The sequence below is a fragment of the Geotrypetes seraphini genome, chromosome 3 (genome assembly GCF_902459505.1).
Source record: "Geotrypetes seraphini chromosome 3, aGeoSer1.1, whole genome shotgun sequence".
NCBI classification, from domain to species: domain Eukaryota; kingdom Metazoa; phylum Chordata; class Amphibia; order Gymnophiona; family Dermophiidae; genus Geotrypetes; species Geotrypetes seraphini.
Window position 1 is genome coordinate 141,280,347 of NC_047086.1, and position 26,480 is coordinate 141,306,826.

At 50.0% G+C, this 26,480-nt stretch overlaps 2 protein-coding genes across 4 annotated transcripts in view; one reads left to right on the plus strand and one right to left on the minus strand.

Moving 5' to 3' along the window:
* CAD (carbamoyl-phosphate synthetase 2, aspartate transcarbamylase, and dihydroorotase) overlaps nt 1-26,480 on the plus strand; it is a 408,216-nt gene that overhangs the window by 90,775 nt on the left and 290,961 nt on the right. For all 3 annotated transcript variants that reach the window (XM_033937498.1, XM_033937499.1, XM_033937500.1), the window contains exons 10-11: nt 2,762-2,893; nt 15,730-15,963. In XM_033937498.1, coding sequence (XP_033793389.1) covers nt 2,762-2,893; nt 15,730-15,963 — 366 coding nt within the window. The remainder of the gene's footprint in view (nt 1-2,761; nt 2,894-15,729; nt 15,964-26,480) is intronic.
* Nucleotides 5,819-6,112, minus strand: LOC117356666 (acylphosphatase-1-like). The gene has a single exon (XM_033936213.1). It carries the CDS (start codon nt 6,110-6,112, stop codon nt 5,819-5,821), a length of 294 nt encoding a protein of 97 aa, XP_033792104.1.

Below are 26,480 nucleotides of genomic sequence, written 5' to 3' on the forward strand. Positions count from 1 at the left end.
GGAGGGGGGAAGGATAGAGCTACAATTTGCTGAAAAGCCAGGTTTTCAGTTGTTTGCGGAATAACTGAAGGGAGCTCTGGTTCTGCAGCGGGGTGGTGAGGTTGTTCCAAAGACCTGTGATTTTGAAGAGAAGGGATTTTCCAAGTTTGCCTGAATAGTGGATGCCGCGTGGAGAGGGGAAGGCTAGTTTAAGCCTTTGGGCAGTTCTGAAGGAGTCGGGACTGGAGGAGTTGAAAGACAGTGGGATAAGAGGAGACAGGATTCCGTGAATGATCTTGAAAGCCAGGCAGGAACATTTGAAATGGATTCTGGAGATTATTGGGAGCCAATGAAGTTTGGCAAGGAGTGGGGAGGCATAGTCAGACTTGCATTTTGAGAAGATCAGTTTGGCTGCAGTATTCTGGATTACTTAGAATACTTTTTTTTGATAGATTTAAGTAGATGGCGTTGCAGTAATCTAGTTTGGAGAGGATGATGGATTGGACAAGGATGGCAAAATGTTGTTGGCTGAAGTAGGATCTAGCTTTCCTCAGCATGTGAAGGCTGAAAAAGCATGATTTTGCCAAGGAGTTGAGGTGGTCATTGAGGGAGAGAGAGGAATCGATAGTGATACCAAGGACCTTGCATGAGAACTCGAGCTGTAATGTATCGCCTGTGGGTAGTGTGAAAAGTGTGGGCAGGTGTTCGAATTTTGGACCGAGCCAGAGTAGTTTTGTTTTAGATTCGTTTAGTTTCATCTGTACCGAGAGACTATGTAGCTGATGCATTTTATAATATAATCCGAGTCATGGATAAAGTCTCTGCTTATTCCATTTCTGCCTGCCGAATGCTCTGGATTAGGCAGTGGGCGGGTGATTCAGTTTCCAAGGCCACTCTGTGCAGACTCCCGTTCAGGGGACAGATGCTATTTGGGAAGGACCTAGATGATCTTATGGCCAGTGTGCAAGATCGGCGCCTGGAATCTCTTCCAGACACCAGACCATGGGCAGCCAGAGGCCCTGGTTGGAGCTCCTTTCGTGGATTACAATGCTCACACCAGTTTTCAGCAGGAGCCTTTATGCAGAGATCCTTTCAAAGGACCAGACAGAGATTCTCTGGGAATCGAAAGAGCCAAGGTTCAGGTTCCTGCTCTGCAGTATCTGCCACAATGGCGCCAGGCCCGATGCCTCTCCTGTCAAGATGGGAGGTCGGCTATTGGAGTATGTGGAGGCCTGGAAGCAGGTAACGACACACCGCTGGGTTCTAGAAATTATCCGAGATAGGTACAATCTAGAATTTGCCCACCCTCTTTCCGACTGATGTGTAGTTTCGCCGGTGGGCTGGCCTGAAAAGACGAAAAAGGTTTGGGCCATGGTACAAAGGTTGCTGGATATTCAAACCATGGAGCCAGTGTTTCCAGACGACTTAGGCTCAGGCAGATACTCCATATACTTTGTCATGCCCAAGAAAGGCTCAGAAGAGTGGAGACCCATTCTGGATCTCAAATATGTTAACACAGCTCTGAGAGTTTCTCGATTACACTTGGAGACTGTTCGGTCTGTAATTGCTGTGGTGGAACCAGGAGAGTTCTAAGCCTCCCTGGATCTGATGGAAGCTTACCTCCACATTCCAATATTCCCGGAGCACAGAAAGTTTCTGAGATTCCATGCGTTGGAAAATCACTACAGATTCTCAGATCTTCCCTTCAGACTAGCGATGACTCCCTGAACCTTTACCAAAGTTATGATGATAGTCGTGGCTCACCTCTGCAGAGCGGGCTGGCAAATCCAACCAAGGATTACAGAAATCCCCCCTCCCCTGATTTCCCCATAGGCTGTGACAGCCTGTACTCAAAGACCTTGTGCTCAGTAAAGGTGCTGCAAATCAGAAAGACACTGAAACCCTACAGTGCAACATAACCATCCCTATCTACTGGAAAAGATATTAAGGTAATCTCTTTTTAGAAAATCTGTTCAAAATAATCCTAAAGCATTCAGAGGGACATTTATATGAAATACTAGTTTTCATTCCCTTGGCCTGCCATTGTTTCTAGATTTGTATGTCCTTCATCCTAATACGGTTCGATCCCTCTTTCGTCTACAAGAAATGAAAAATAATGTAATGATAGTTTTAAGTCAGACTGCAAGCCTCTGAGCTCCTTGTTCCACACAAACAGTATATATGTGTCTTCACCTCTCAAATTTTGTTTTCAAAACGGAAAGACTACTCCGTCATTCTGAGACCTCTGAGCTCCTCATGCTTTTATTATTCCCCTCTCTTTTTCTTTTTTTTTTGTCTCCTTTCACCTTGGCACTACCTGGGCAATACCCATCTTCTTTTAGTAACGAAACTTCTCTTCAGCCTTTTTCATAGCAACTCAGTCTTTTTTCAGTTCACTTTCTCTGTGAGACATTGGAAGAATATTTTGGGACATTGAAAACTATGGAGAAGCTTGTTGAGTACTGTGTGCATTTTGAGCTTTTTATGTTTAGGGAGAGGAAGAAATGGAACTGCATGTTATTATTTTAAGTTCCTGTTGCAGCTAGTAATTTTATCCTTTTATTTAAAGCATTAACTGCGCAAGGCCATAATTTCCCAATTTGAGTGAAGTTTGCTGATCTGAGGGAGGCCTCAGTACTAGTTGAGGCTACTTAATTAATGAGGATATGGCTCATGCTGTCAAGATGTTATCTATTAAGCAATGAAGAATGATGTAGTTCATTCTGTTCATGCCAAATAAATTATTCAGCAGGTTTATAAAATTGCATCATTTTTGTCTCAGGCTATTAAAGCTCTGAAGGAAGAGAGTATCCAGACTGTGCTGATCAACCCCAACATAGCCACAGTGCAAACCTCAAAAGGCCTAGCTGACAAGGTGTACTTCCTGCCCATCACAGCAGACTATGTGACACAGGTGAGTCTCAATCTGCTACAGGAGCCTTAATTTTGTAAAATTCCTGAGTCATGAAGACAGTCAAATACCCAGAGAGCTAGCTTTTGTTATGTATTTATAAATATGTTTTATTTATTAAAGCATTTCTTGTGCCACAAGTGAAGCTTGGTTCTGTCATGAATGACTATAGTAGATTTTTTAATAGAGGTCTATGTGCAGAGCCTTAGGATAGCCCTGGGCCATTGCCTTTGGTACCACATGATGAAATGACAAAATGAAGATTTTGTCTGGAAAGCCTGGACATATGCTGTTAGCTGCTGATGTTTTGTGAATAAGACAAGATTGTCTCATACCATTTAAAACTAAGCATGGAATACAACATGAATTACAGTATTTGAATTTATATGCCTTTTTGAAAATCTGAATAAAAATAATTTTAAAAAAACCCCACACTGAGCATGAAGAATTTGAGAGCATTTCCTTGTGTAAAACTTCTGTAGTGAGTTCGGTGCTCCTTCCCTCCTTGGAAGACAGGCCAGAAGTTTTTGCAGTGTTGGTATTAAATATATTTTTATTTGATCCGATTCTTATTCTGAGTGTTGTTCCATTCTGGTTTAATTTTATAGAAATATATTTGGGTATTTTATATTAGATGGTGTTTATGAATATATGAATCAAGAACTGATTACAACTCTTCTGGGTAAAATTAGAAGTCTTTACAGGGGTTTGTCCTGATGTCTGAGCTGTCTCCTGGGTTGAATTATTGAGCTTGGATTTTGCCTTTTGAGCCCGTCAAAGATGTAGATGTACTTGAGGTAGTGTTTATAGCCCCAGGGAGAAGGGGGGAAGTCTTGTTACAAGACTGTGATTCTTTACTGGTAAATATCAGAATCATTGTGATGTAGGTTCTAAAGCAGTGAATCGCAAACTGTGTGCTGTGGTGAGATTCCAGGTGTGCCTCCAGGGATTGAAGGACACATGACGTATACCGAGTGTCACTTCTAGTGTCAGCGCCTCTCCTCCTCTCTGCCCCCACACGAACCCTGTCTCATTTTCTCTGAGCTCAGGGCCGTGTCTAGAAGACCTCTGAGCATGTGTGGAATACGACGTACGCATGCATGCAACATCATCGCGTTGACGTCTGCACAAGCTCGGAGCCCCTGCAGAGATGGCCCCGAGTTCAAGGAAAATGAGACGAGGTTCGTGTGGGGCAGGGCTGGGGACCGGGGCGGGGCTACAGAAAAACATTTGCTCTGTTAGTGTGCCTGAGCCAAAAAAGGTTTGCAGGACATTGCTAAAGGAACTGCAGTTTGGCAAGCTGCTCGTATTCAAGGGCTGTCACTATAGTGGAATGGATTGCAAATCATGGTGAGGGAAACCACCAGGCTCATGGCACCATAATCACATTAGAGGTTTGTTTTTAAATTTACTTGGGAAGCCCTAAGCTAAGGCATAAGAGGAAAATTGTAGTGCACCTTAAAATCAGTATTCAGTACACGGGTGAATGACAAACATATCCAATAAATGATGCTGAGAATACTTGCTTAAAATTGCACAGGTAACTTTGCTGATTGAGCTTTTGAATATTAAACATATGAACTAAAGTAAAACCAGTTAACAAACATCCTCTCCCTTCTCCATCGCCCCCTTCCCCTAGGTATTAAATATAATTTGGCTGAGCAGCTCCCAGTCTTGAATGGTTAAACTATTTTTCACATTTCCCTTTTCTCTGCATCCCCCAGAGCTGGCCCTATACTCTAGTGGAAGAAGGAAAGGCTTAGTCCTGTGTGCTTCATTGGATACCAAGGGGCAAATTCTATAAACGGCATCCCGATTGTAAGTGGCGGTAGGCATCCTACCGCTGTCTAACCAGCCAATCGTGATTGGGAGTTTTGTGTTGGTAGATGCATATTTCTATTTCCCAATCTCTCCCACCCCCACTCCCCAAAATCCATTCACACCAAGAGCCATACCACCACACATACCATACCAACAAACCAGGGTGAGTTCCCATAAACCAGATTAAAAAAGGCAAATTAGAAAAGCAGCCCTCCTGCCAGGGGATGTCTCGGGAAGGAGGAATTGGGCACTCCTGCCTGGAGATGTCTCGGGGAGGGGGCTTCGGGGGGTTCTGGCAGGAGGGAGTGGGCATCCCTCCTGCCAGTTGACTTCGTAGGGGGAGGACGGGTCCCCTGCTGCGGCCACTAAACTGATTGCTGCAGGGAAATTCTCTTGCAGCGATCAGCTCAGCGGCAATGCGATTCTCTAACTGGCGCCTGTGACATGGACGCTGGTTAGAGAATTGAGGTGGTTAGACATCTGTCTGTGAGGACAGACACAATTCTATATAGGACACCCATGTACGATTCTCAAAAACCACTTAGGCGGCTGCTGAGACCAGGCATCCTATACCGAATCGGGCCCTACGTTCTCTATTGTCACTTAATATTCCATTATTCACTTCAGCTCTGTCCCTCACCAGTCCCTTCAGTGACTGTTGGTGAAAGAATCAGTACCCATTTACAAGATTATCAATGTATTTTGAATAACAGCTCCCTTCTAGGTATTTCCTTTGTAGGAAAGTTTTCTTTTTCCCAGAGAATTGTTTATTTCATCTTTTATTATGAACAACAAAAGCTGGTTCTCACATATTTCTCTGTACCTAGACTAAATTATTGTTCCTAACTGTTGATGTTGCCAACTTTGCACCTGGTATCCTTGTTATCCTCTTGGGGTTTTTTTTTGTGTTTTTTTATTTAGGATTGCAATACTGTATTATATTATTAAAGTTTACAAGCATGAAACTAAAGATCTCGAGGGAGGAGGCTCCATGCATGAGAATTTCACAACTATAAGATACAAATAATTTAGAAAGTTAACTAAATAACATTGAGAATAAGTGTTTTCACATTGGATATGAGATAAAAGGTGGACAGTGCTGTGCTTTTATTTGACAATACAGAAGTCATTGTGTTCCAGCTGAGCAAGCTTCCTCTCATTGTGAAATTCTGCATGTTTAATGTGTGATTTTGGACTTCCTTTCTTCTGCAACCACTGCTGCATTTCTTGGATTCTGGACATGGGTCCCTGAAGCTGTCTCTGCACAGAGCTATGTTCTGTATTCTGCACCCAACCCACCAGCCCCAGCCGTTTTCCTTCAGCCTGTGTAAAGTTTTGGAAAAATACACCTTGAACTTTCCCCAAAACCTCATAATTCACAGAGATCAAGGTGATCTTCATCAGCCATGTTCCCACCTGTCTTCTGCTGTCTGGCTTGTTATCCTCTTGTAATACTAGGGCTAAATCAGGGGTGTCCAACCTGCAGGCTGCATGCGGCCTCGTGAAGTATTTTGTGCGGCCCCGGTCGAGGGCGGTGCGGTGTTTTCATCTGCCGCCCCCGGGTGTTTACCGTCTTGCCGGCTCCCTCCTCTGTCTTGCTGCAGCGTTTGCTCAAAGCAGTGGGCAGCGGATCCTGTGTGCCTCTTGCGGCTGACCCAGAAGTGTTCCCTCTGTCATCACGACATCAGAGGGAATGCTTCCAGATCAGCCGTAGGAGGCGCGTGGAAGCCGCTGCCTGCGGCTTTGAGCGAATGCTGCAGCAAGATGGAGGAGGGAGCAGGCAAGACGGTAAACACCCGTGGCACAGAAGGAAGGGAAGGAGAAGGGTGTGTTTGGACTTGAGAGGGAGGCGCTGCTCGTGGCTTTCAGCAAAAAATGACTAGCAGTGAAGAGGGATCCGGCTTGAAAGTAAACACCCGGGGCACAGAAGGGAGGGAGGGAGAAGGGCGTGTTGGGACTTGAGATTGAGGCGCTGCCCGCTGCTTTCATCAAAAAAATGACTAGCAGTGAGGAGGGAGCCAGCCTAAAGGTAAACACCCGTGGCACAGAAGGGAGGGAGGGAGAAGGGTGTGAGACTTAAGAGGACTTGAGAGGGAGGGAACACAAACTTAGGAAAAATGATGGAAGGAGGGAGGGGCATGAACTTAGGACACAGAATGAAGGGAAAGATAGAGGGGAGCATGATCTATAAAATGGAAGAATGGAGGGAGTGAGAGATAGAGATGCAGAGGTGAGGGAGATAATAGAAAGGGAGAATTGGGTGTTTGAGAGAGGGAAAGAGATGGTGCAATTGGGGAGATAAAGAAAGAGGAGAACTGTTGGGCAGAGAGAGGAGGGATGGAGACAGAGATAGAATTATTGGACATGGTGGTGGGGGAGGAGTGAGTTATAGATGCATGGGTGCAGAGAGAAGGGGGAGAACATGCTGGGCCGAGGAAGCCTTCTGGACTTTTTTTTTTGGGGGGGGAGGGTATTAAAAGAAGTGCCAGATTGGGTGTGGGGGGAGAACTTATGGGATCAAAAACAGAGGACAGAGAGAGAGAGAGATGGTGGGCAATGGTCTGAAGGGAAAGAAGTTGGACCTGGGGTGGTGGGGAGGAAGAGGGAAAGAGATACTTGAAGGGAGAACTGTTGGGAAGAGAAAGAAATAAATGGTGGACCTGGGGAACGGAGGGAGGCAGGCAGGCAGGGGGAGAATGGGATGGGGGCAGTTAGGAAGAGAAAGGGAGATAAGTTGGATCTGGGGATGGGAGGGAGGGAGAAATGTTAGGCCTGTGGATGGAAGGCAGAGAGATGCAGCATCTTTCTTTTATTTTTGGGGAGGGAGGGAAGAAGAAAAACAGAAAAGAGGGAGCAAAATGTTGGACCATGGAGATAGAGGAGGAGAGATGGAACCATGGAAGGGCAAGAGGGAAGAGAGCTGGGATAAGATGATGCTAAGGGATGGAAAGAAAGGGACAGGAAGTTATATCCTGACCAGTGGAGAGAGGGAGGGGAATTCTGAAAGTGGTGAGCCATGTGGATGAGGTCAAAAGGGAGATGACAAGATGAGTGAGAGAACAGTGAGTACAGTGATAGAAATGTGGTAATGGGGAGTAGATAGAAGGGAATAGGAGGCTGGGAAAGGAGTGAGATGGGAAATGGGAGAGCTAGAGACTGAGAGAAGATGGAGAATTGAGAGGTAACTGAACATTTAAAAAGAAGGATGAGAAAGGAAGGCAAGATTTGAGTGGGAAAGGAGTGAGATATGAAATGGGAGAGCTAGGGACTGAGAGAAGATGGAGAATTGAGAGGTAGCTGAACATTTAAAAAGAAGAAGGGTGAGAAAGAAGGCAAGATTTGAATGATTAGAGGCAGAAAAGAAAAAGTTAAGAAAGCTGAAAGGGAAAAAATCAATAAGTTGGAGATAGGCATAAGAAGGAAATGGAATGAGAGAAGAGGAGAAAAAAATGGACAGCAGACACTTAGTTGAAGATAGACAAAAAGCAGAAAGAGAAACTGGGACCAAGATGATGGAAAAACAAAACGTACAGACAACAAGGTAGAAAACATTGTTTTATTTTGAATTTATTAACTGGAATATGTTAGCTTTGGGATATGTGCATCACAATTATTTTTGTATTCAGTGGCATAGTCATATACAGCTGATCTGGGGGAGGGACTGGAGCCTAAAATTAGTGGATGGGCCCCAAAGTTTCTCCCTGCCTGAGTGCAATTTATAAATACTTGAGCAAGTGGGGATTCCCAAGCCCTGCCAACTGAAGAAATCTTCCTCCAGTCTGGCAACTCAAAATCTCCAAGCTTTGCAGCCAATGGCAATATCCTCAAGCTGCCCCTGCTTTCATGCATGCATGAAAGCCAAGGGGAGGGGGCAGGGAGGAGGGAAGGCAGCAGCTCTGCAATATTGCTGCCAGCTGCAGAACTTGGGAAGTTGGAGGGGGAGGAGGTGGCTGTCAGTTGGTGAGGCTTGGAGATCCCTACTAGCTACAGCAGGGGAGATATTCATTTTGAGGGAACCTAAGCTCAAAGTGGGAGGCCCAAAAGAACAGTAATATTTGCCCTGATGAAATGATCCTCCATGTGCGCCGCTGACAGCTGATTTAGCATCCCCGCTTTGATAAGGCTCACCGTAGCTGTAATAGAAATGAATGGGAGAACCAGGAGCGCGCATCCCTATTCATCAGAATGGGGATGCGGAAGCCTGTGGCTGCTCCCACTGTCAGCGGTGTACATGGAGGATCACTCAGTCAGGGTAAGTATTACTGCTTTTTTGGATTCCTCTCCACAGTGTCCCTTTAATGAAGGTTTTTTATTAGATACGCTCATCTTCTATATTAGTGATTGCAAATTTGGGACATGCTGAACCTTTTTTTTTGCTCATCAGCTAGTGTTGGTGCGGCCCCAGAAAATTTTTTTTGGGACCAATGCGGCCCAGGGAAGCCAAAAGGTAGGACACCCCTGGGCTAAATGATCATCCTCTTAAAAATGAGAAGATAGCTAGTAAAGTCTTTTGAGATCTTTTCACCTACCAGGATGTACTTTTGGCTTTAGAAGGACTGAGAGACATTATCAGGGCTTGGATGAGCTATTCCCTAAATTATTGTCCACAGTGAATATACATGAAAAACAATGCTGATATGCCATACTTTTTTTTTTTTTCCATTTTAGACTTGATTGATCAGGGTTCTCAGTTTATCCTAGGACAAGCAGGCAGGTATTCTCACTAGTGGGTGATGTCATCCGACAGAGCCCCGATACGGACGTCTCACAAGCATGTCTTGCTTGAAGAAACTCAGAAGTTTCGAGATGCCCGCACCGCGCATGCGCCAGTGCCTTCCCGCCCAATGGACCGGGCGTGTCTCCTCAGTTCTTTTCTTTCCGCGGAGCTGAGAAGTTTTACTTCAATTCTGCGCTGACTGAATTCCCGTTTTATTGCCTTCTAATTCTGCGATTTTGGTTTTCTTTTCCTCTTTTCGTGTGTTTTCTTTCTTTTATTTAAAAAAAAAATAATTTTTTTTTCTTCCGGCGAGTCGACCGGGTCGGCCACGTGGCTCAGGCCCAGCTCCTTCGATCTAGCGGCGGAGCTTTTTCGGCCTATGTCCCGGCCAATCACCGGTTTTAAAAAGTGTAGCAAGTGCCAGCGCGCGATTTCGCTGACTGACCCGCATCGACGCTGCCTGCAGTGTCTTGGTCCAGAACATTTTCCGAAATCGTGCCAGCCTTGTTCTACTCTAACAGCGCGAACGTTTAAGCGGCGCTGCCTGTTGTGGGAGTCGAAGTTCAAGATGGAAGCTGCTAAAGAACCTTCGGCTTCGACTTCATCGGCCGCTTCACCTGTCCATGTGAAACCAGCGACTGCTCCTGCGACTCCGGGCCTTTTGAAGCCGGCTTCGTTTACCCCGACTTCGGCCACGAGTTCGACGTCGGTGCCTGTCCCCGTCTCCTCGGCTCAGGTACCGCCTTCCACTATTCCACCTGTGGTCATTAAAGTGCCGAAAGCTGCCAAGCAGAAGCACTCGACCACGAAGGAGCGCGAAGACCGTGCTGGAGGACCCCCTTTCGGTGCGGATCCCTCCATATCGGCTTCGCTGCGGTCCCTGCTGGAAGCTCAGTTTGTCGAGCTCATGCAGACTATGGGGCCCAGATTAATCACCTCCATCCAGGGTGACCTCCCGGTCCCGGTCCCAGGGGGCGGACCGCCCCCTCCCCCTCCTCTTCATCGATCGATCTCGTTGCTTGACGAGGAGGAGCGGCGAAGGGTGGCTGGTCTCTCGAGGCGGGCTTCCTTTAGCGATATGCCTCCTTTAGAGCCCATTACGCCTCCGCGCCATCACGGTGCCGTTCCCCCAACTTATGATCGAAGCCCTGGGCATAGTAAATCACAGGAAGAGTTCTTCCGCACTCCATACCAGGCCTGGGCTGCAACACGGGAGGCGGCCTCCATTCCGCCCCTTCACTCTACCGCTTCCAGTCTCATACATTCACTGGAAGCTTCGGGGGACCATGCGAAGTATAGATGTTCTCACTCTCCCTCCCGGCACCGGGAGGGGCATCGATCCAGACACTCCTCTCGGCACTCCTTGCGCCACTCGGAGGTTTCGCCACAGAAGAAGCTGCCACGTCTGGGGTACTCCTCATCAGATTTATCTCCCCAGGAGGGGCCGGAGTACGAGGAGCCATCTACCTCTTATTCTCCTTGTCGCTCCCAAGTCTCCCTGGATCCTGAGGCTTCTACTTCCTCCAGCCTGTCTAGGAGGCCGGTACTGGCGGACCAGTTGTCTTTTTCTTCCTTCCTCCGGCAAATGGCGGATGACTTGGATGTGACTTTGGACACTGGGTCTCGGTATTCTAAGGAGTATCTCGACACCATGCACTTGCCTAATCCTCCTGCGAGTCTCTTCGACTTCCTCTGCATAAATTACTGGATCAGACATTCAAGCGATGTTTCGAGACGCCGTACTCCATCCCTGCGGTCCCGAGCAAATTGGATGCAAGATACCGCATTGTTCATCATAAGGGGTTTGAGGGCGCTCAACTCTCTCACCAATCCCTGCTGGTCGAGTCCTCTCTCAAGCGTTCTCATCCCTCCCAGGTCTATGCCTCTGTACCACCGGGACGAGAGGGGAGAACGATGGATAAGTTCGGTAGGAGAATCTACCAGAATTCTATGATGGTGTCTCGAGTGCTCAATTATAATTTCTTTTTTTCTTCATATTTGGAGTTCTTCTTGCCGGTGCTCCGCAAGTTTACTCCTTACATTGATGCTCAGGCTCGATTCGAGTTCAAGGAAGTGGTAGCCTCCCTTTCCCAGCTACGTCTTCAGCTGATGCAGTCCTCGTACGATGCCTTCGAGCTCTCGGCACGTGCTGCCGCCTGTTCCGTGGCCATGCATCGATTAGCATGGCTTCGGACAATTGACATGGATCCAAACCTCCAAGACAGACTTGCCAATGTGCCTTGTGCGGGCGCTGATTTATTCGACGAGTCTATCGAAACTGTTACCAAGAAACTTTCGGATCATGAAAATTCTTTTCAATCTATCCTTCGGCCTAAGCCCAAGCCTCAGCAGTCTCGACCTTCTAGACAGCCTTTGATTTATCAGCGGCGCTACACCCCTCTTCAGACTCCTGCTGCCAGACAACCGGCGAAGAGACAGCCTCCTCAGAAGGCTCAGCAGAAACCTCAGCCGCCGGCTGCACCGAAGGCTACTCAGCCTTTTTGACTCTCTTCCAGGGAGCATAACCGACCTCGTTCTGCATCCCCCTATTTTTCCCATCGGGGGTCGCCTCCATCATTTTTACCATCGATGGGAGGCTATTACCACCGACCTCTGGGTCCTTTCCATTGTAAGAGAAGGATACTCTCTTCATTTCCATCAGGTCCCCCCGGACCACCCTCCAAGAGAGTATCCTTCCAACTTAACGCAGACCGCCCTTCTCCTTCAGGAGGCTCAGGCTTTGCTTAGGCTTCGGGCTGTCGAGCCGGTCCCGGTGGACCAGCACAACCGGGGTTTTTACTCCCGGTACTTCCTCGTCCCGAAGAAGATGGGCGACCTACGACCCATCCTGGACCTTCGAGTCCTCAACAAGTTTTTAGTAAAGGAGAGGTTTCGCATGTTGACCCTTGCTTCTCTCTACCCCTTCCTCGAGCGGAACGACTGGTTATGCTCTCTGGATCTCAAGGAGGCCTACACTCACATTCCCATTCATCCGGCCTCCCGCCAATTCCTCAGATTTCGGGTGGGACATCTACATCTGCAGTATCGAGTGCTTCCTTTCGGCCTGTCCTCGTCTCCCAGAGTCTTCACGAAGTGTCTGGTGGTGGTGGCTGCTGCACTCCGGAACAGGGGTCTTCAGGTATTTCCCTACCTCGACGACTGGCTCATCAAGGCCCCCTCTGCTCCAGAGGTCATTTCGGCGACCTTGACCACGATCTGCTTCCTGCAGAGCTTGGGCTTCGAGATCAACTTCCCCAAATCCCATCTGCAGCCTACCCAGTCCGTTCCCTTCATCGGGGCGGTACTGGACACCATTCAGCTTCGAGCATTCCTTCCTCCTCAGCGCATGGATGCTCTTCTTCATCTCTGCCAGTCTGTATCTTCTCGCCAGTCCATCTCAGCGAGACACATGATGGTCCTCCTGGGCCACATGGCCTCTACAGTTCATGTGACACCCTTTGCCAGGCTCCATCTCAGAATTCCTCAGTGGACCCTAGCTTCTCAATGGACTCAAGTGTCAGACCCGTTGACTCGACACATCATAGTCACTCCTGCTCTTCGGCAGTCTCTACTTTGGTGGATGACCTCTTCGAATCTATCCAGAGGTTTGCTGTTTCACACTCCTCCTCATCAGAAGGTTCTCACAACCGATTCCTCGGCCTATGCCTGGGGGGCTCATCTGGATGGGCTTCGCACTCAGGGATTCTGGACCAGTGCGGACCGCCTCCATCAGATCAATCTTCTGGAGCTCAGAGCAATCTTCTACGCTCTTCAAGCTTTTCGACATCTGCTTCACGACATGGTGATCCTCATCCGCACAGACAACCAGGTCGCCATGTATTATGTCAACAAGCAGGGAGGCACGGGATCGGCCTCCCTCTGCCAGGAAGCTCTCAGAGTCTGGGATTGGGCAGTTCGCCACAATGCCTTCCTCAAAGCTGTCTACATTCAGGGGAAGGACAATGTCTTGGCAGACAACTTGAGTCGACTCCTCCAGCCTCACGAATGGACTCTCCATTCCAACCCCCTTCATCAGATCTTTGCACAATGGGGGACGCCTCAGATAGACCTCTTTGCGGCTCCCCACAACTTCAAACTGCCTCAGTTTTGCTCCAGGATCTACACTCCTCATCGCCTCGAGGCAGATGCCTTTCTGCTGGATTGGAGGAATCGATTTCTGTATGCGTTTCCTCCATTTCCTCTCATTCAAAAGACTCTGGTCAAATTGAAATCGGACTAAGCCACCATGATTCTCATAGCTCCTCGGTGGCCCAGACAACCTTGGTTCTCCCTTCTGCTTCAATTCAGCAGCAGGACACCAGTCCTTCTTCCAGTGTTTCCTTCTCTGCTTACTCAACATCAAGGATCACTGCTTCATCCCAACCTGCAGTCTCTCCACCTGACAGCTTGGTTCCTCTCAACGTAACTCCTCACCAGTTTTCTCAAGCGGTGAGGGATGTCTTAGAGGCTTCCAGGAAGCCTGCTACTCGACAATGCTACTCCCAAAAGTGGACTAGATTCTCTTCCTGGTGTATTTCCAATGCCAAGGAGCCTCAGCGAGCTTCCCTATCCTCTGTGTTGGACTATCTTCTACACCTGTCTCAGTCTGGTCTCAAATCTACATCTATAAGAGTCCACCTGAGTGCTATTGCGGCTTTCCATCAGCCTCTACAGGGAAACCTCTTTCTGCTCATCCTGTGGTTTGCAGATTTATGAAAGGACTTTTCCATGTCAATCCTCCTATCAAACCTCCTCCCGTGGTTTGGGATCTCAATGTCGTCCTTTCTCAACTCATGAAGCCTCCGTTTGAACCTCTCAACAGGGCTCCACTTAAGTATCTCACCTGGAAAGTGTTTTTTCTGGTGGCCCTCACATCTGCTCGCAGGGTCAGTGAGCTTCAGGCCTTGGTGGCGGATCCGCCTTTCACAGTATTCCATCATGACAAGGTGGTCCTCCGCACTCATCTGAAATTCCTGCCTAAAGTGGTCTCTGAATTTCATCTCAACCAGTCCATTGTACTTCCAGTATTTTTTCCAAAGCCTCATTCTCATCATGGAGAATCGGCTCTTCACACTCTGGACTGTAAACGTGCTTTGGCTTTCTACCTGGATCGCACCAAGCCACACAGAACTGCTCCTCAACTTTTCGTCTCCTTTGATCCGAACAAGTTAGGACGACCTGTATCGAAGCGTACCATCTCCAACTGGATGGCGGCTTGTATCTCTTCCTGCTATGCCCAGGCTGGATTATCCCTTCCTTGTAGGGTCACAGCCCATAAGGTCAGAGCAATGGCAGCCTCTGTAGCCTTCCTCAGATCGACACCAATTGAGGAGATTTGTAAGGCTGCCACTTGGTCCTCAGTTCATACCTTCACCTCTCATTATTGTCTGGATACTTTCTCCAGACGGGATGGACAGTTTGGCCAAACAGTGTTACAAAATTTATTCTCTTAAGTTGCCAACACTCCCACCATCCCATTGAGGTTAGCTTGGAGGTCACCCACTAGTGAGAATACCTGCCTGCTTGTCCTGGGATAAAGCAATGTTACTTACCGTAACAGTTGTTATCCAGGGACAGCAGGCAGCTATTCTCACGTTCCACCCACCTCCCCTGGGTTGGCTTCTCAGGCTAGCTACCTGAACTGAGGAGACACACCCGGTCCATCGGGCGGGAAGGCATTGGCGTATGCGCGGTGCGGGCATCTCAAAACTTCTGAGTTTCTTCAAGCAAGACATGCTTGTGAGAAGTCCGTATCGGGGCTCTGTCAGATGACATCACCCACTAGTGAGAATAGCTGCCTGCTGTCCCTGGATAACAACTGTTACGGTAAGTAACATTGCTTTCTGTGAGCACCGTTCAGGGTTGGAATTTTGTGTGGCTTTAGGACTGTGGAAATCAGGTCACTGGTGCAGAGCAGCCTGTTGTGGGGATCTCCTGTTAAGGGCATTTACTGGGAGGCATAGAGCTCCTCCAGAGCATTCACCAGAGCATAGAGAATGTTTTTCCAGACTTTGGAGCCTTGTTTATTGGTAGAGATTTTCTGTACCACCTTTAGTATTACCACAACCAGGCTTGGTTTTCCAAAGACAAAGAGAAGATTGTACCTATATCCTAAAGTGAATTTTACATGATTGTAGTTGACCCCAGTTGTGTGAACAGTGTAACTGTTGCAGCTAGAGTGAGAACCTCTGTCGCAAATAAGTGAAAAAAACTTGATTAGCTCATTCTTAAAATGCTCAAAAGCTCCCTCTTTCTTACTGAAATAAAATAATTTGCAGTCTTTTCATTCTTTTCTGTTCAGGTAATAAAGAATGAGCGTCCAGATGGGATCCTGCTAACATTTGGAGGTCAGACAGCATTGAACTGTGGGGTGGAGCTGACTAAGCAAGGTGTCCTGGAGCGATACAGTGTGCGGGTTCTAGGTACTCCCGTGGCTTCCATTGAGATGACAGAAGATCGTAAGGTGTTTGTGGAGAAGATGGAAGAGATTGGTGAACATGTGGCCCCTAGTGAGGCAGCCTTCTCTGTGGAGCAGGTGAGATGAATCCCAATGTAATGCTTTCAATATGGCAGACAATTTGCTTGTGATGTGTGGTTCTAGACCAGATATGGGCAACTCTGGTCAGGATTTCACCCCCTCTTTAAGTCGCCTTGAGCCTACCTAGGTATGAGCGACGCAAAAATAGAAGATTAGATTGTGAGAGTTGGGGAGCAATGGTTCTCCAAAGGTCCAGGTCTATAAAGTCAAGGTGAGGATGGGGAGGCCAGCCCAGTGGTGTCTATTGACAGAAGAATTTGGGGTGACAGATGATTTTAAATTAGCTATAAAAGACAGTACAGGTAAAGTCCCAAGGGCCTTCTGTGCATAAAGAAACCCCTCCCCTAGTAAAATCGACTATCAGTAAAACTACCTGCTCCAGATCCTTCATATCTCCACCTCTTTCTTTAGGCATACCTAAGACCATAAGAATTGCCATACTGGGACAGACTGGAGTCTATCAAGCCCAATATCCTGTTTCCAACAGTGGCTAACCTAGGTTCCAAGTACCTAGCTAGATCCCAAGTAGTAAACAGATTTTATGCTGCTCCCTCCATCTCTGACGGCTTTCTACTTCACATCCAGTCACTTCTTCCAGTACAAAAGGAACATGAGTCTTGACCAGTGGGTTATTTACCTTTACCTTCAAGTTTTGCAGAAGGAATCATCTCCAGCTTTTCAACTTCACCTCATTGTGTCAGTGGGCAGTCCCCATCTCCTCGGTTTTTCCTTCTGCAAACATATTGTCTTTTCCTCAGCTCTGCAACTGATTTATTATTTTCAGGGTTTAATCCAAAGTACGAGGTTTCACGGTGCCTCAGAGGTTCCCAGGATTTCTGGGACAGCTCTACCTGGAAGAAGATACAGCCTCTGGTTCAGATGTCTTTAGCTGGAAGGAGGGAGGGGGGAGCAACCCTTTTGCAGGGAGCCTATCTAGCTGGCCTGCATGAACACTTAGGATAGCTCAGGGTGCATTCTCCTGGGAGCTCAACTCATTTCTAATTGATCAGGTGCTGGAGTGCAGGCTGAGTGGCCCCGTGTTGGTCCAAAATGTTGTAGCAGATGTAGCTCCCCCCTCCCCTAAAGATGTGTGAGGGGCTAGTGAGGTTGAGGGTTTGAGGCTCTCAGAGACTGTGCAACTGCAAGAGACAAGCTTCTGAATGATCTGCTATGCTTATCTGAGGCAAGAATCTTCTCCTTTGTCCAGCTGCAGTGTGAGCTGATGCAGGCAAGGCACCAGGCAGTTCTGTGAATACAGTCTATTCTTTAGCACTCTCCAGACCAGTAGAGGTTAATCTTTACAAATGGGTATATATCCAATCATGACCAGCAGGTGGAGACTGAAAACAAAACTGTGGGACAGTATATAATATACAGTGGTGCCTCGCATAACGGACGCCTCGCACAGCGAACGCTGCGCACAACGAACTTTATGTCTTGATCCGTACAACGAACTTCGTTTCACACAACGAAGTCGCCCGAGCTGCATCCTTCCGCGCAGGCACTGCGCTTAACTGCCCTCTCTCCGCCTGGTTCCCTCTTGCCCCCCCGACTCCCCGACACGATCGGGGCAAGAGGGAGCTCAAGCCCTCTTGCCCCCCCCGACTCCCCGACACGATCGGGGCAAGAGGGAGCTCAAGCCCTCTTGCCCCCCCGACTCCCCGACACGATCGGGGCAAAAGGGAGCTCAAGCCCTCTTGCCCCCCCGACTCCCCGACACGATCGGGGCAAAAGGGAGCCCAAGCCCTCTTGCCCCGCCGATTCCCCAACTCCCCGACAATATCGGGCCAGGAGGGAGCCCAAGTCCTCCTGGCCACGGCGACCCCCTAACCCCACCCTGCACTACATTACGGGCAGGAGGGATCCCAGGCCCTCCTGCCCTCGACGCAAACCCCCCCTCCCCCCAACGCCCGCCCCCCCCCAAGAACCTCCGCCCGCCCCCCCAGCCGACCCGCGACCCCCCTGGCCGACCCCCACGACCCCCAACCCCCTTCCCCGTACCTTTCTGTAGTTGGCCGGACAGACGGGAGCCAAACCCGCCTGTCCGGCAGGCAGCCATCGACGGAATGAGGCCGGATTGGCCCATCCGTCCCAAAGCTCCGCCTACTGGTGGGGCCTAAGGCGCCTGGGCCAATCAGAATAGGCCCGGGAGCCTTAGGTCCCTCCTGGGGGCGGGGCCTGAGGCACATGGGCCCAACCCGACCATGTGCCTCAGGCCCCGCCCCCAGGAGGGACCTAAGGCTCCCGGGCCTATTCTGATTGGCCCAGGCGCCTTAGGCCCCACCAGTAGGCGGAGCTTTGGGACGGATGGGCCAATCCGGCCTCATTCCGTCGATGGCTGCCTGCCGGACAGGCGGGTTTGGCTCCCGTCTGTCCGGCCAACTACAGAAAGGTACGGGGAAGGGGGTTGGGGGTGTCGTGGGGGTCGGCCAGGGGGGTCGCGGGTCGGCTGGGGGGGCGGTCGGAGGTTCTTGGGGGGGCGGTCGTTGGGGGGAAGGGGGGTTTGCGTCGAGGGCAGGAGGGCCTGGGATCCCTCCTGCCCGTAATGTAGTGCAGGGTGGGGTTAGGGGGTCGCCGTGGCCAGGAGGACTTGGGCTCCCTCCTGGCCCGATATTGTCGGGGAGTTGGGGAATCGGCGGGGCAAGAGGGCTTGGGCTCCCTTTTGCCCCGATCGTGTCGGGGAGTCGGGGGGGCAAGAGGGCTTGGGCTCCCTCTTGCCCCGATCGTGTCGGGGAGTCGGGGGGGCAAGAGGGCTTGAGCTCCCTCTTGCCCCGATCGTGTCGGGGGTGCCAGGGACCACACGGAGTCACCCACCGTACCACCCGATTCGGGTAAGCGCAGGTATCGGTGGGTGGCTTATTTGCGGGGGGGTGCCTTATTTTACATTTTTTTCTAAAAAGGGGGGGCTGTCTTATTTGATGGCCCTGCCTTATCATCGGGGAAACACGGTAGAAAAAAAAAAAAAATGAACAGTTAAGTCCCAGTTTTTGCCGCTGAGACTCTGCCCTCTCACTGTAAAATTAGACTCTACTTAGTCTGTCTTTAAATTTAAAAAATGTGTGTTGTTTTAAAAAACAATTATGTTTTTAGATGTATCTAAATAAAAATAATAACCAAAAATTTATCTTTTTTTATGTCATCTTAGCATATTTTATGCTACAGAACAAATTATTTTTTTTAACATGTATTGTTATGGGAAAACGCGTTTCACACAACGAACGTTTCACATAACAAACTTGCTCCTGGAACGGATTAAGTTCGTTGTGTGAGGCACCACTGTACTCCCTTCTCTATTTACCTCAGTCTTCTTTCAGTCTCCAGCAGGTGTTGATGTGATCTGTACCCATCTCCCTTGGTAGGGCTGTTGGAATTTGTTTAGGGGGTTTATAGTCCCTGTTTTTAGCCGGACGGAGCTTGGGCGGGCCCTGTTTGGGGGTCCGTCCGACCTCGGGGGTGTCAAACCCGGCGGGTCTCGAGCGGGGTCCCTCCCCCCACTTCCTCCACCTCCCCACATTTTTTTAGAGGAGCCTCAGCAGTAAGCCTTGCCCCCTAAATCAAGCAAGGCATATTGCTTCGAGAGCCTGTGGAGTCTGTTCTGTAAAAAAAAAAAAAAAATCCTGAGGTATTGCTGGTCTGGAGGGTTGTTTCCCTTTAAGAAAACTGTATTTTACTGTATTTTTTCATCTAACCGGCACTTTTTTATAGCTAGGTCGCGTATGGAGCAATGAGCACTTCTAAAGGGAAGAAGTGCTCATTGTGCTCCAGGCGCGAGGCACTCGCGGCCGGCCTGTGCAAGCGGTGTTCAGGCCGGTGCGGTGGAGGAGCTCCGTCGGCAGCGGCTGCAGGCGCCCAGAGCTCCCCGCCGATGGTGCCTCGCGAGTCGGCTGGGAGCAGTGGGGAAGCCCGGTCTTCCCCAACCGCCCACGGAGGGATTCCCCGAGCCGCCGACAGTCGGGTTGTTGGGGATTCCCTCTCAGCTGATATTTTGACAGCTGATGCCGGCTTGCCTGCTTTAGCGGCTGGGACTGTTCAGGCTTCTCAGCCGCTACAGGCTATGGAGGGAGCATTTTTGGCGGGAAAGTCGCCATCTTCTCAGTCTGGCCCCTCCATTTTGTCTTCCACCTCAGGTGACCTTCCCCCTGTATTGGAAAAACAGGGGCAGGTTTCTGCTGGGTCCCCTGCTGTGGCAGGGAGTCCCTTGGGACCCTCGGGGGGGGTTTTCTCCTGATTTCTTTTTTTCCTTGTGCAGAGCCTATTTTCAGGCGTCTGGGGGTCCCGGATGCGCTCAGGGGGTTTCGGGGAGTGGGGTTTCCTCTGCGCTCCCTGCGGCTTTGCCTCTCTCGTCTGTTGTGGTGTCCCCTCCTCCTCCTCCCTTGTCCAAGCGTCCGCGGGTGTCGTGGGACGAGGATTTATGGTCGGAGGAACGTGTCGGTCTGGATGAGGACCTGGACCTTTCAGAGGATTTCCAGGACCCTCTCGAGGGGACGGCCGCTGGCGGCGGGTTGTCGGGTTTCCCGTTCTCCGGCGAAGAGGCGTCCGTGGTGCGCCTTTTTCAGAGAGATGAGCTGCCGGACCTGATTCAACAGGTTTCTTCGGTGTTGCGTTTTGAGGATGCGCCGCCGGAGACTCCGTGTGTGGGGGACCCTCTGCTACGGGGGATCCGTTCCGTTTCCCGCTCTTTTCCTATGCATCAGGATATTCGGGATATTATTCTGGAACAGTGGAAAACGCCGGAGGCGCCGTTTCAGTTGGCGCACAGCATGGCTCGTTTGTATCCCATCCCAGACGGGGATCGGGCTACTTTAGCATCGCCAGTCGTTGACGCGGTGGTCTCGGCGATTTCTAAGCGGCATACCGTGCCTGTTGAGGGCGGTTCTGCCTTGCGGGACTCTGAGGAGCGCAAGTTGGAGAACATCCTTAAGCAAGATTTTCAGGTCTCTGCCTTTGGGGTCCAGGCGGCTATTTGTGGGGGGCTGGTCGCTCGCGCTGTGTTTCGGTGGGCTGAGCGTGTCCTGGATCGGGAGTCTGATGACTGGTCTCTGGTGGATCAGGAAGTAGCGAAGATTGAGATGGCTGCCTCGTTCCTCTCAGATGCTCTTTATGACTTGGTGCGGATCTCGGCTAAGTCTATGGCCTTTGGCGTGGCCGCGCGGCGTATTTTGTGGCTGCGCGCTTGGGCGGCGGATGCTGCGTCCAAAGCTAAGCTTACTAAATTTCCCTTTCGGGGTCTTTTTTGTTTGGGGAGGAATTGGATAAGTTGATTCAGACTCTGACGGACTCGAAGGTGCCCCGTCTGCCTGAGGACCGTGCCCGCCCTGCGTCTCGGGGTGGCGCTGCCCGGGTGCGTTTGAGGGAGTTTCGCAAGTATCGCCCTGGGCATGGGGCTGCTTCTTTCCAGGCTCCGGGGTTTTCCCGGGGTCGGTTCTTCCAGCGCATGCAGCCCTTTCGGGGGGCCCATCGGGGGGCAGGGAATCCCTCCGCCGGTTCCCCCGCTTCCCGTCCTGCACAATGACTCCTTGCCGGCGCCCCCTTTGGTTCCGGTGGGGGCCCGGCTGCGCAAATTTTTCCCCAAATGGGCCGAGATCACGTCCGATCAGTGGGTCCTGGAGGTGGTGCGGGACGGGTATGCCCTAGAGTTCGCCCGCTCTCTGCCGGACCTTTTCCTCTCCTCTCCATGTCAGACTCCGTGGAAGATGCAGGCTTTTCGTCAGACCCTTCAGCGCTTTCTAGATCTCAAGGCAGTTGTTCCAGTGCCCCCTCCGGAGTGGGGCACCGGCAGGTACTCCATTTACTTTTGGTGCCCAAGAAGGAGGGGACCTTTCGGCCCATCCTGGATTTGAAAGGGGTCAACAGGGCTCTCAAGATTCCCTCTTTCTGCATGGAAACTCTGCGGTCGGTCATTCTGGCGGTTCAGCCGGGGGAGTTTCTCACTTCTCTCAATCTGACGGAGGCCTACTTGCATGTTCCCATTCGGGCCTCTCATCAGCGCTTCCTTCGCTTTGCGATCTTGGGTCGGCACTATCAGTTCTGTGCGCTTCCCTTTGGTCTGGCCACAGCTCCCCGGACGTTCACCAAGGTGATGGTGGTTGTCGCGGCAGCCTTGCGGTCGGAGGGCATTCTGGTACACCCCTACCTGGACGACTGGTTGATTCGGGCAAAGTCGTTGCAGGAGAGCTCCCGGGTTACGGCTCGGGTGGTGGAGTTTCTCCGGTCGCTGGGCTGGGTGGTCAACCTTTCCAAGAGTCGGTTGGTCCCGGCTCAGCGTCTGGAGTACCTTGGGGTTCTGTTCGACACCTCCTTGGGGAAGGTCTTTCTTCTAGCCTGAGGTTGATGCTGGTGACGAGGACGGCGAGGTTGCTGTTGAGGCGGGTTGAGAGGTCTGGCCGAGAACCTGCGCTGGTAGGAAGTCTGCTGTCTGTAGGGGCGAGCAGGTGGAGTCTTCTTTTTAGGTTTGACCAGAGTATCCCACCTGGTCTTGTGCGCTGAGAGTTTCTGGGTTGTCGAGTCCAGGGACTCCCCGAAGAGTTCGTCACCAAGAAAAGGTGCGTTAGCCAGGCGGTCTTGGTGGTTAATGTCAAGGTCAGAGACTCTCAGCCAGGCCAGACGGCGCATAGCAACAGCCATGGCAGATGCTCGAGAGGTCAGCTCAAACGAGTCATAAATGGAGCGAACCATGATCTTCCTGAGTTGGAGTAGGCTGGAAATTTGCTGCTGGAAGAGGGGGACCTTACGTTCAGGAAGGTATTTTTGTAAGGAGGAGAGTTGTTGCACCAGATGCTTCATGTAGAAGGAGAAGTGGAAGGTGTAATTGTTTGCTCTATTGGCTAACATTGCATTTTAGAAAAGGCGCTTACCAAACTTATCCATAGTTTTTCCCTCTCTGCCAGGAGGGGTGGAGGCATAAACACTGGAACCCTGAGATTTCTTCAAGGTGGACTCCACCAGGAGAGATTCGTGGGGCAATTGAGGCTTGTCAAACCCTGGGATTGGAATGATCCTGTACATTTCTGACAGGGCAGATCGCCACAGAGGGAAAGCTTTGGGGCAGCCGCCGGCAGTTTGAGAACGGCTGCCATCAGGGCCGGATCGCAGCAGTCATCGTCCTGGGCCTCCCCCCCAGTGTCGTCACTCCAGGCCCTCCCCGTCGACCTTCCCACTGCGAGAAGACCAACAAACCTCCCTCCAGCACTCATCGGCAGCCGTAGCACTCTAAACAGGCTGCTTTGCAGTTCGCGGCCTTCTGGTGGCGATCCCTTCTGCCGCATCACTGATGACATCATCAGTGACGTGGCAGAGAGAATCATTTGCAGAAGGCCGCGAACTGCAAAGCAGCCTGTTTAGAGTGCTGCGGCTGCCGATGAGTGCTGGAGGGAGGTTTGTCGGTCGTCTCGCAGAAGGGCCCCGATTACAGGGAGAGAAGCGGTCTGCCCTATGTGCTCCAGGGCCTGGCATCTTTAACTCTTCGGGCAGCAATAGTGTTTGCAATTAGCTGCTGTTGCCGGCTTCAGGCCTTCCTCTCTGCTGAGTCCTGCCTACTTCAAGTTTCCATGAAGGCAGAACACAACAAAGAAGGCCCGAAGCCAGCAACAGCAGCAAATTGTGAATGCTACTACTGCCTAAACAAGTTCATGACGCCAGGCCTTGGAGCACCTGCTTAGGGGCTGCACTGTCGACCGGGAATGGGGTGACAGAAGGAGGAAAGGGAGCAGAGGGGGAGAGAATTGCTGCACCCAACTGGAGGGAAAGGAATGAATGAAAGGAGATGCCAGGGCATGGAGGGAAGAGAGGGAGGGAGGAAGAGATGCCAGGGCATGGAGGGAAGAGAGGGAGGGAGGAAGAGATGCCAGGGCATGGATGGAAAAGAGGGAGGGAGGAAGAGATGCCAGGGCATGGGGGAAGAGAGGGAGAGGGAGATATGCCAAAAGAGGGGGAGGGAGATATGCCAAGACATGGAGGGAATGAGGAAGGTATGCCAGACCAAGGGAAAAGGAAGGAGGAGATGTCGGAGCATGAATGGGGAGGGAGAGATGAAAGGAAACTAAACTAAACTAAGCCTTAAGTTTATATACCGCATCATCTCCACGGAAGTGGAGCTCGACACGGTTTACAAAGCTTAAAAATATAAGAAGAAAGAGGAGAAAGATTTACAAGAGCATATGGATAGAGGGGATGTAAACAGGAGAAGAAATGTTATATGTTAGAAAAAAGCCAGGTTTTCAGTTGTTTTCAGAATAGTTGGAGGGAGTCCAGGTTCCGCAGCGGGATAGTGAGATCGTTCCAAAGGCTCGTGATTTTGGAGAGGAGGGATTTTCCCAGTTTGCCTGAGTGGAGGATGCCGTGTAGAGAGGGGAAGGATAGTTTATGTCTGTGGGCGGATCTGGTGGTGGCAGGTGTCGAGGCAAGGAAGGATAGAGGGATTAGGGACGGAAGGATGCCGTGAATGATCTTGAAAGCCAGGCAGGAGCATTTGAAATGAATTCTGGAAAGTACTGGGAGCCAGTGAAGATTGGTAAGTAGTGGGGAGACGTGATCAGATTTGCGTTTTGAAAAAATCAGCTTGGCAGCAGTATTTTGGATAAGCTGGAGTCTGCAAAGACTTTTTTTTGTTAGGCATAGATAAATGGCATTACAGTAATCGAGTTTGGATAGGATGATGGATTGTACAAGGACGGTGAAATGTTTTTGGTGAAAGTAGGATCTTACTTTCCTCAGCATGTGGAGGCTGAAAAAACATGATTTTGCCAAGGAATTCAGGTGATCGTTGAGGGAGAGGGAAGAATCGATGATGATGCCGAGGACCTTGCTTGAGAACTCAAGGTGCAGAGCAGAGCCTGTGGGTAGTGTGAAGAGGGTGGGCACTGGCCCGGGCAGGTATACTAATTTTGGGCCGAGCCAGAGTAATTTTGTTTTTGATTCATTTAATTTCATTTGTACAGAGAGGGACCAGGCGTGAAGTCTCATTATGCATGAAGTGATGTTCTCTTGGAGGTTTGTGAGGTTCTGGTCTGTTTCGAGGAGGATAAGGATATCGTCGGCGTATGTGTATATTGTTTCAAGGGGGGATAGTTTGAGGAGCTTCAGGGAGGTCATATATATGTTGAAGAGAATAGGGGATAGGGGAGAACCCTGTGGTAGAGAGATGCCAGGGAATTAGGGAAGGGAAGGAGGCAGATGCTAGACCGTGGGGTTGGAAGGAAAGGAGAAGAGAGAGATGCCAGAGCATAGGGGAGGGGGTGGTGACAGAGAAAAATGGAAAGGTGGCAGAGCTGAAATGAATCATGTACAAAGGAGAGAAGGGGCACAAGATAGACAGTTTATGGAAGGAGCATAGAAAGAAGGAAGATGCCATATGGAACGGGGAGAGGGTGGACAATGGATGGCAGGGGCAGAGAAAGGGGCAGACATGGATGGGGCTGATGCTGCATGGAAGACAGAGAGAGGAGAGATGCTGGCTAGAAAGAAGTGATTGAAGACAAGATGATTAAAGTAGAAATGACAAAAGGTAGAAAAATATTTTTTTGTCAATAAATAAGATTATTATTATTATGATATCTAGTTTTATTTAATGTTAGTAGCTAGTTTAAACCAACTCCTAAAAACATGGTTCTTGAAAAGAAATTTGGCTCTCAAAAGAAATCTTAATCGTTGTACTGCTGATATTTGGCTCTTTTGACTAATGAGTTTGCCTACCACTGTCCTAAGTCATTGCCAGACAGTAGAACACTTGGCCCAAGGAGATCCAGTCATGGTTCTTTTTGTGGCTACAGACGGTCTCACCAGTCATCAGGAGACTCCTCTGCTCAGAGATCATTTTTTTCAGATCTGGACAGAGTTTCGGGGGCTCCAGAAGATCTGAGATATCAGGTTTCCATTCAACAGAAATGGAAACCCAATATCACTAGATCAGAGCCTGAGCTTCCCCAAATAGGAGGGTGATTCTTGAAGTTCGGGGAGGCTGGAGTGAGAATTTATTTGGACAATGTATGCTGGATATTATTCCTGAGGAATACAAACTCAATTTCTCTCATCTGCTTTGGAATTTCTTTGTAAATTCTCTATCTGGAAGACCAGAGAAAGGCGGTCAAAGTCAAGAGACGGTAAAATGGCTTCTGGGGATTCAAGCCATAGAGCCTTTCCCAGACACAGAATTGGGCTCGGGCAGATACTCCATGTACTTTATTGTGCCCAAGCAAGACTCTGACAACTGAAGACCTATCCTGGATCTGAAGTCTCAGTGCAGCACTAAAGATGCCCAGGTTCCGGATGGAGACCGTGTATCAGTTATGGCCTCAGTGGTGCCAGGGGAATTCCTAGCTGTGCTGGTCTTGACAGAGGCTTACTTGCATATTTCCATATTCCCGGAACACAGATTCCCTGTGCTGGAAAAGCATTCTCAATCCTCAGCACTTCTGTTCGGTTTGGCAGCAGCACCTCTTACCTTTACCAAGGAGGTGATGGTGGCAGCAGTGCACCTGCCCAAGGCGGGGATTCATATACACCAGTACTTGGACAAT

What these genes read in the sequence shown, in the direction of transcription:
- LOC117356666 (XM_033936213.1), bottom strand. Translation starts at nt 6,112, where the DNA reads ATGAAGATCACCTTGATCTCTGTGAATTATGAGGTTTTGGGGAAAGTT.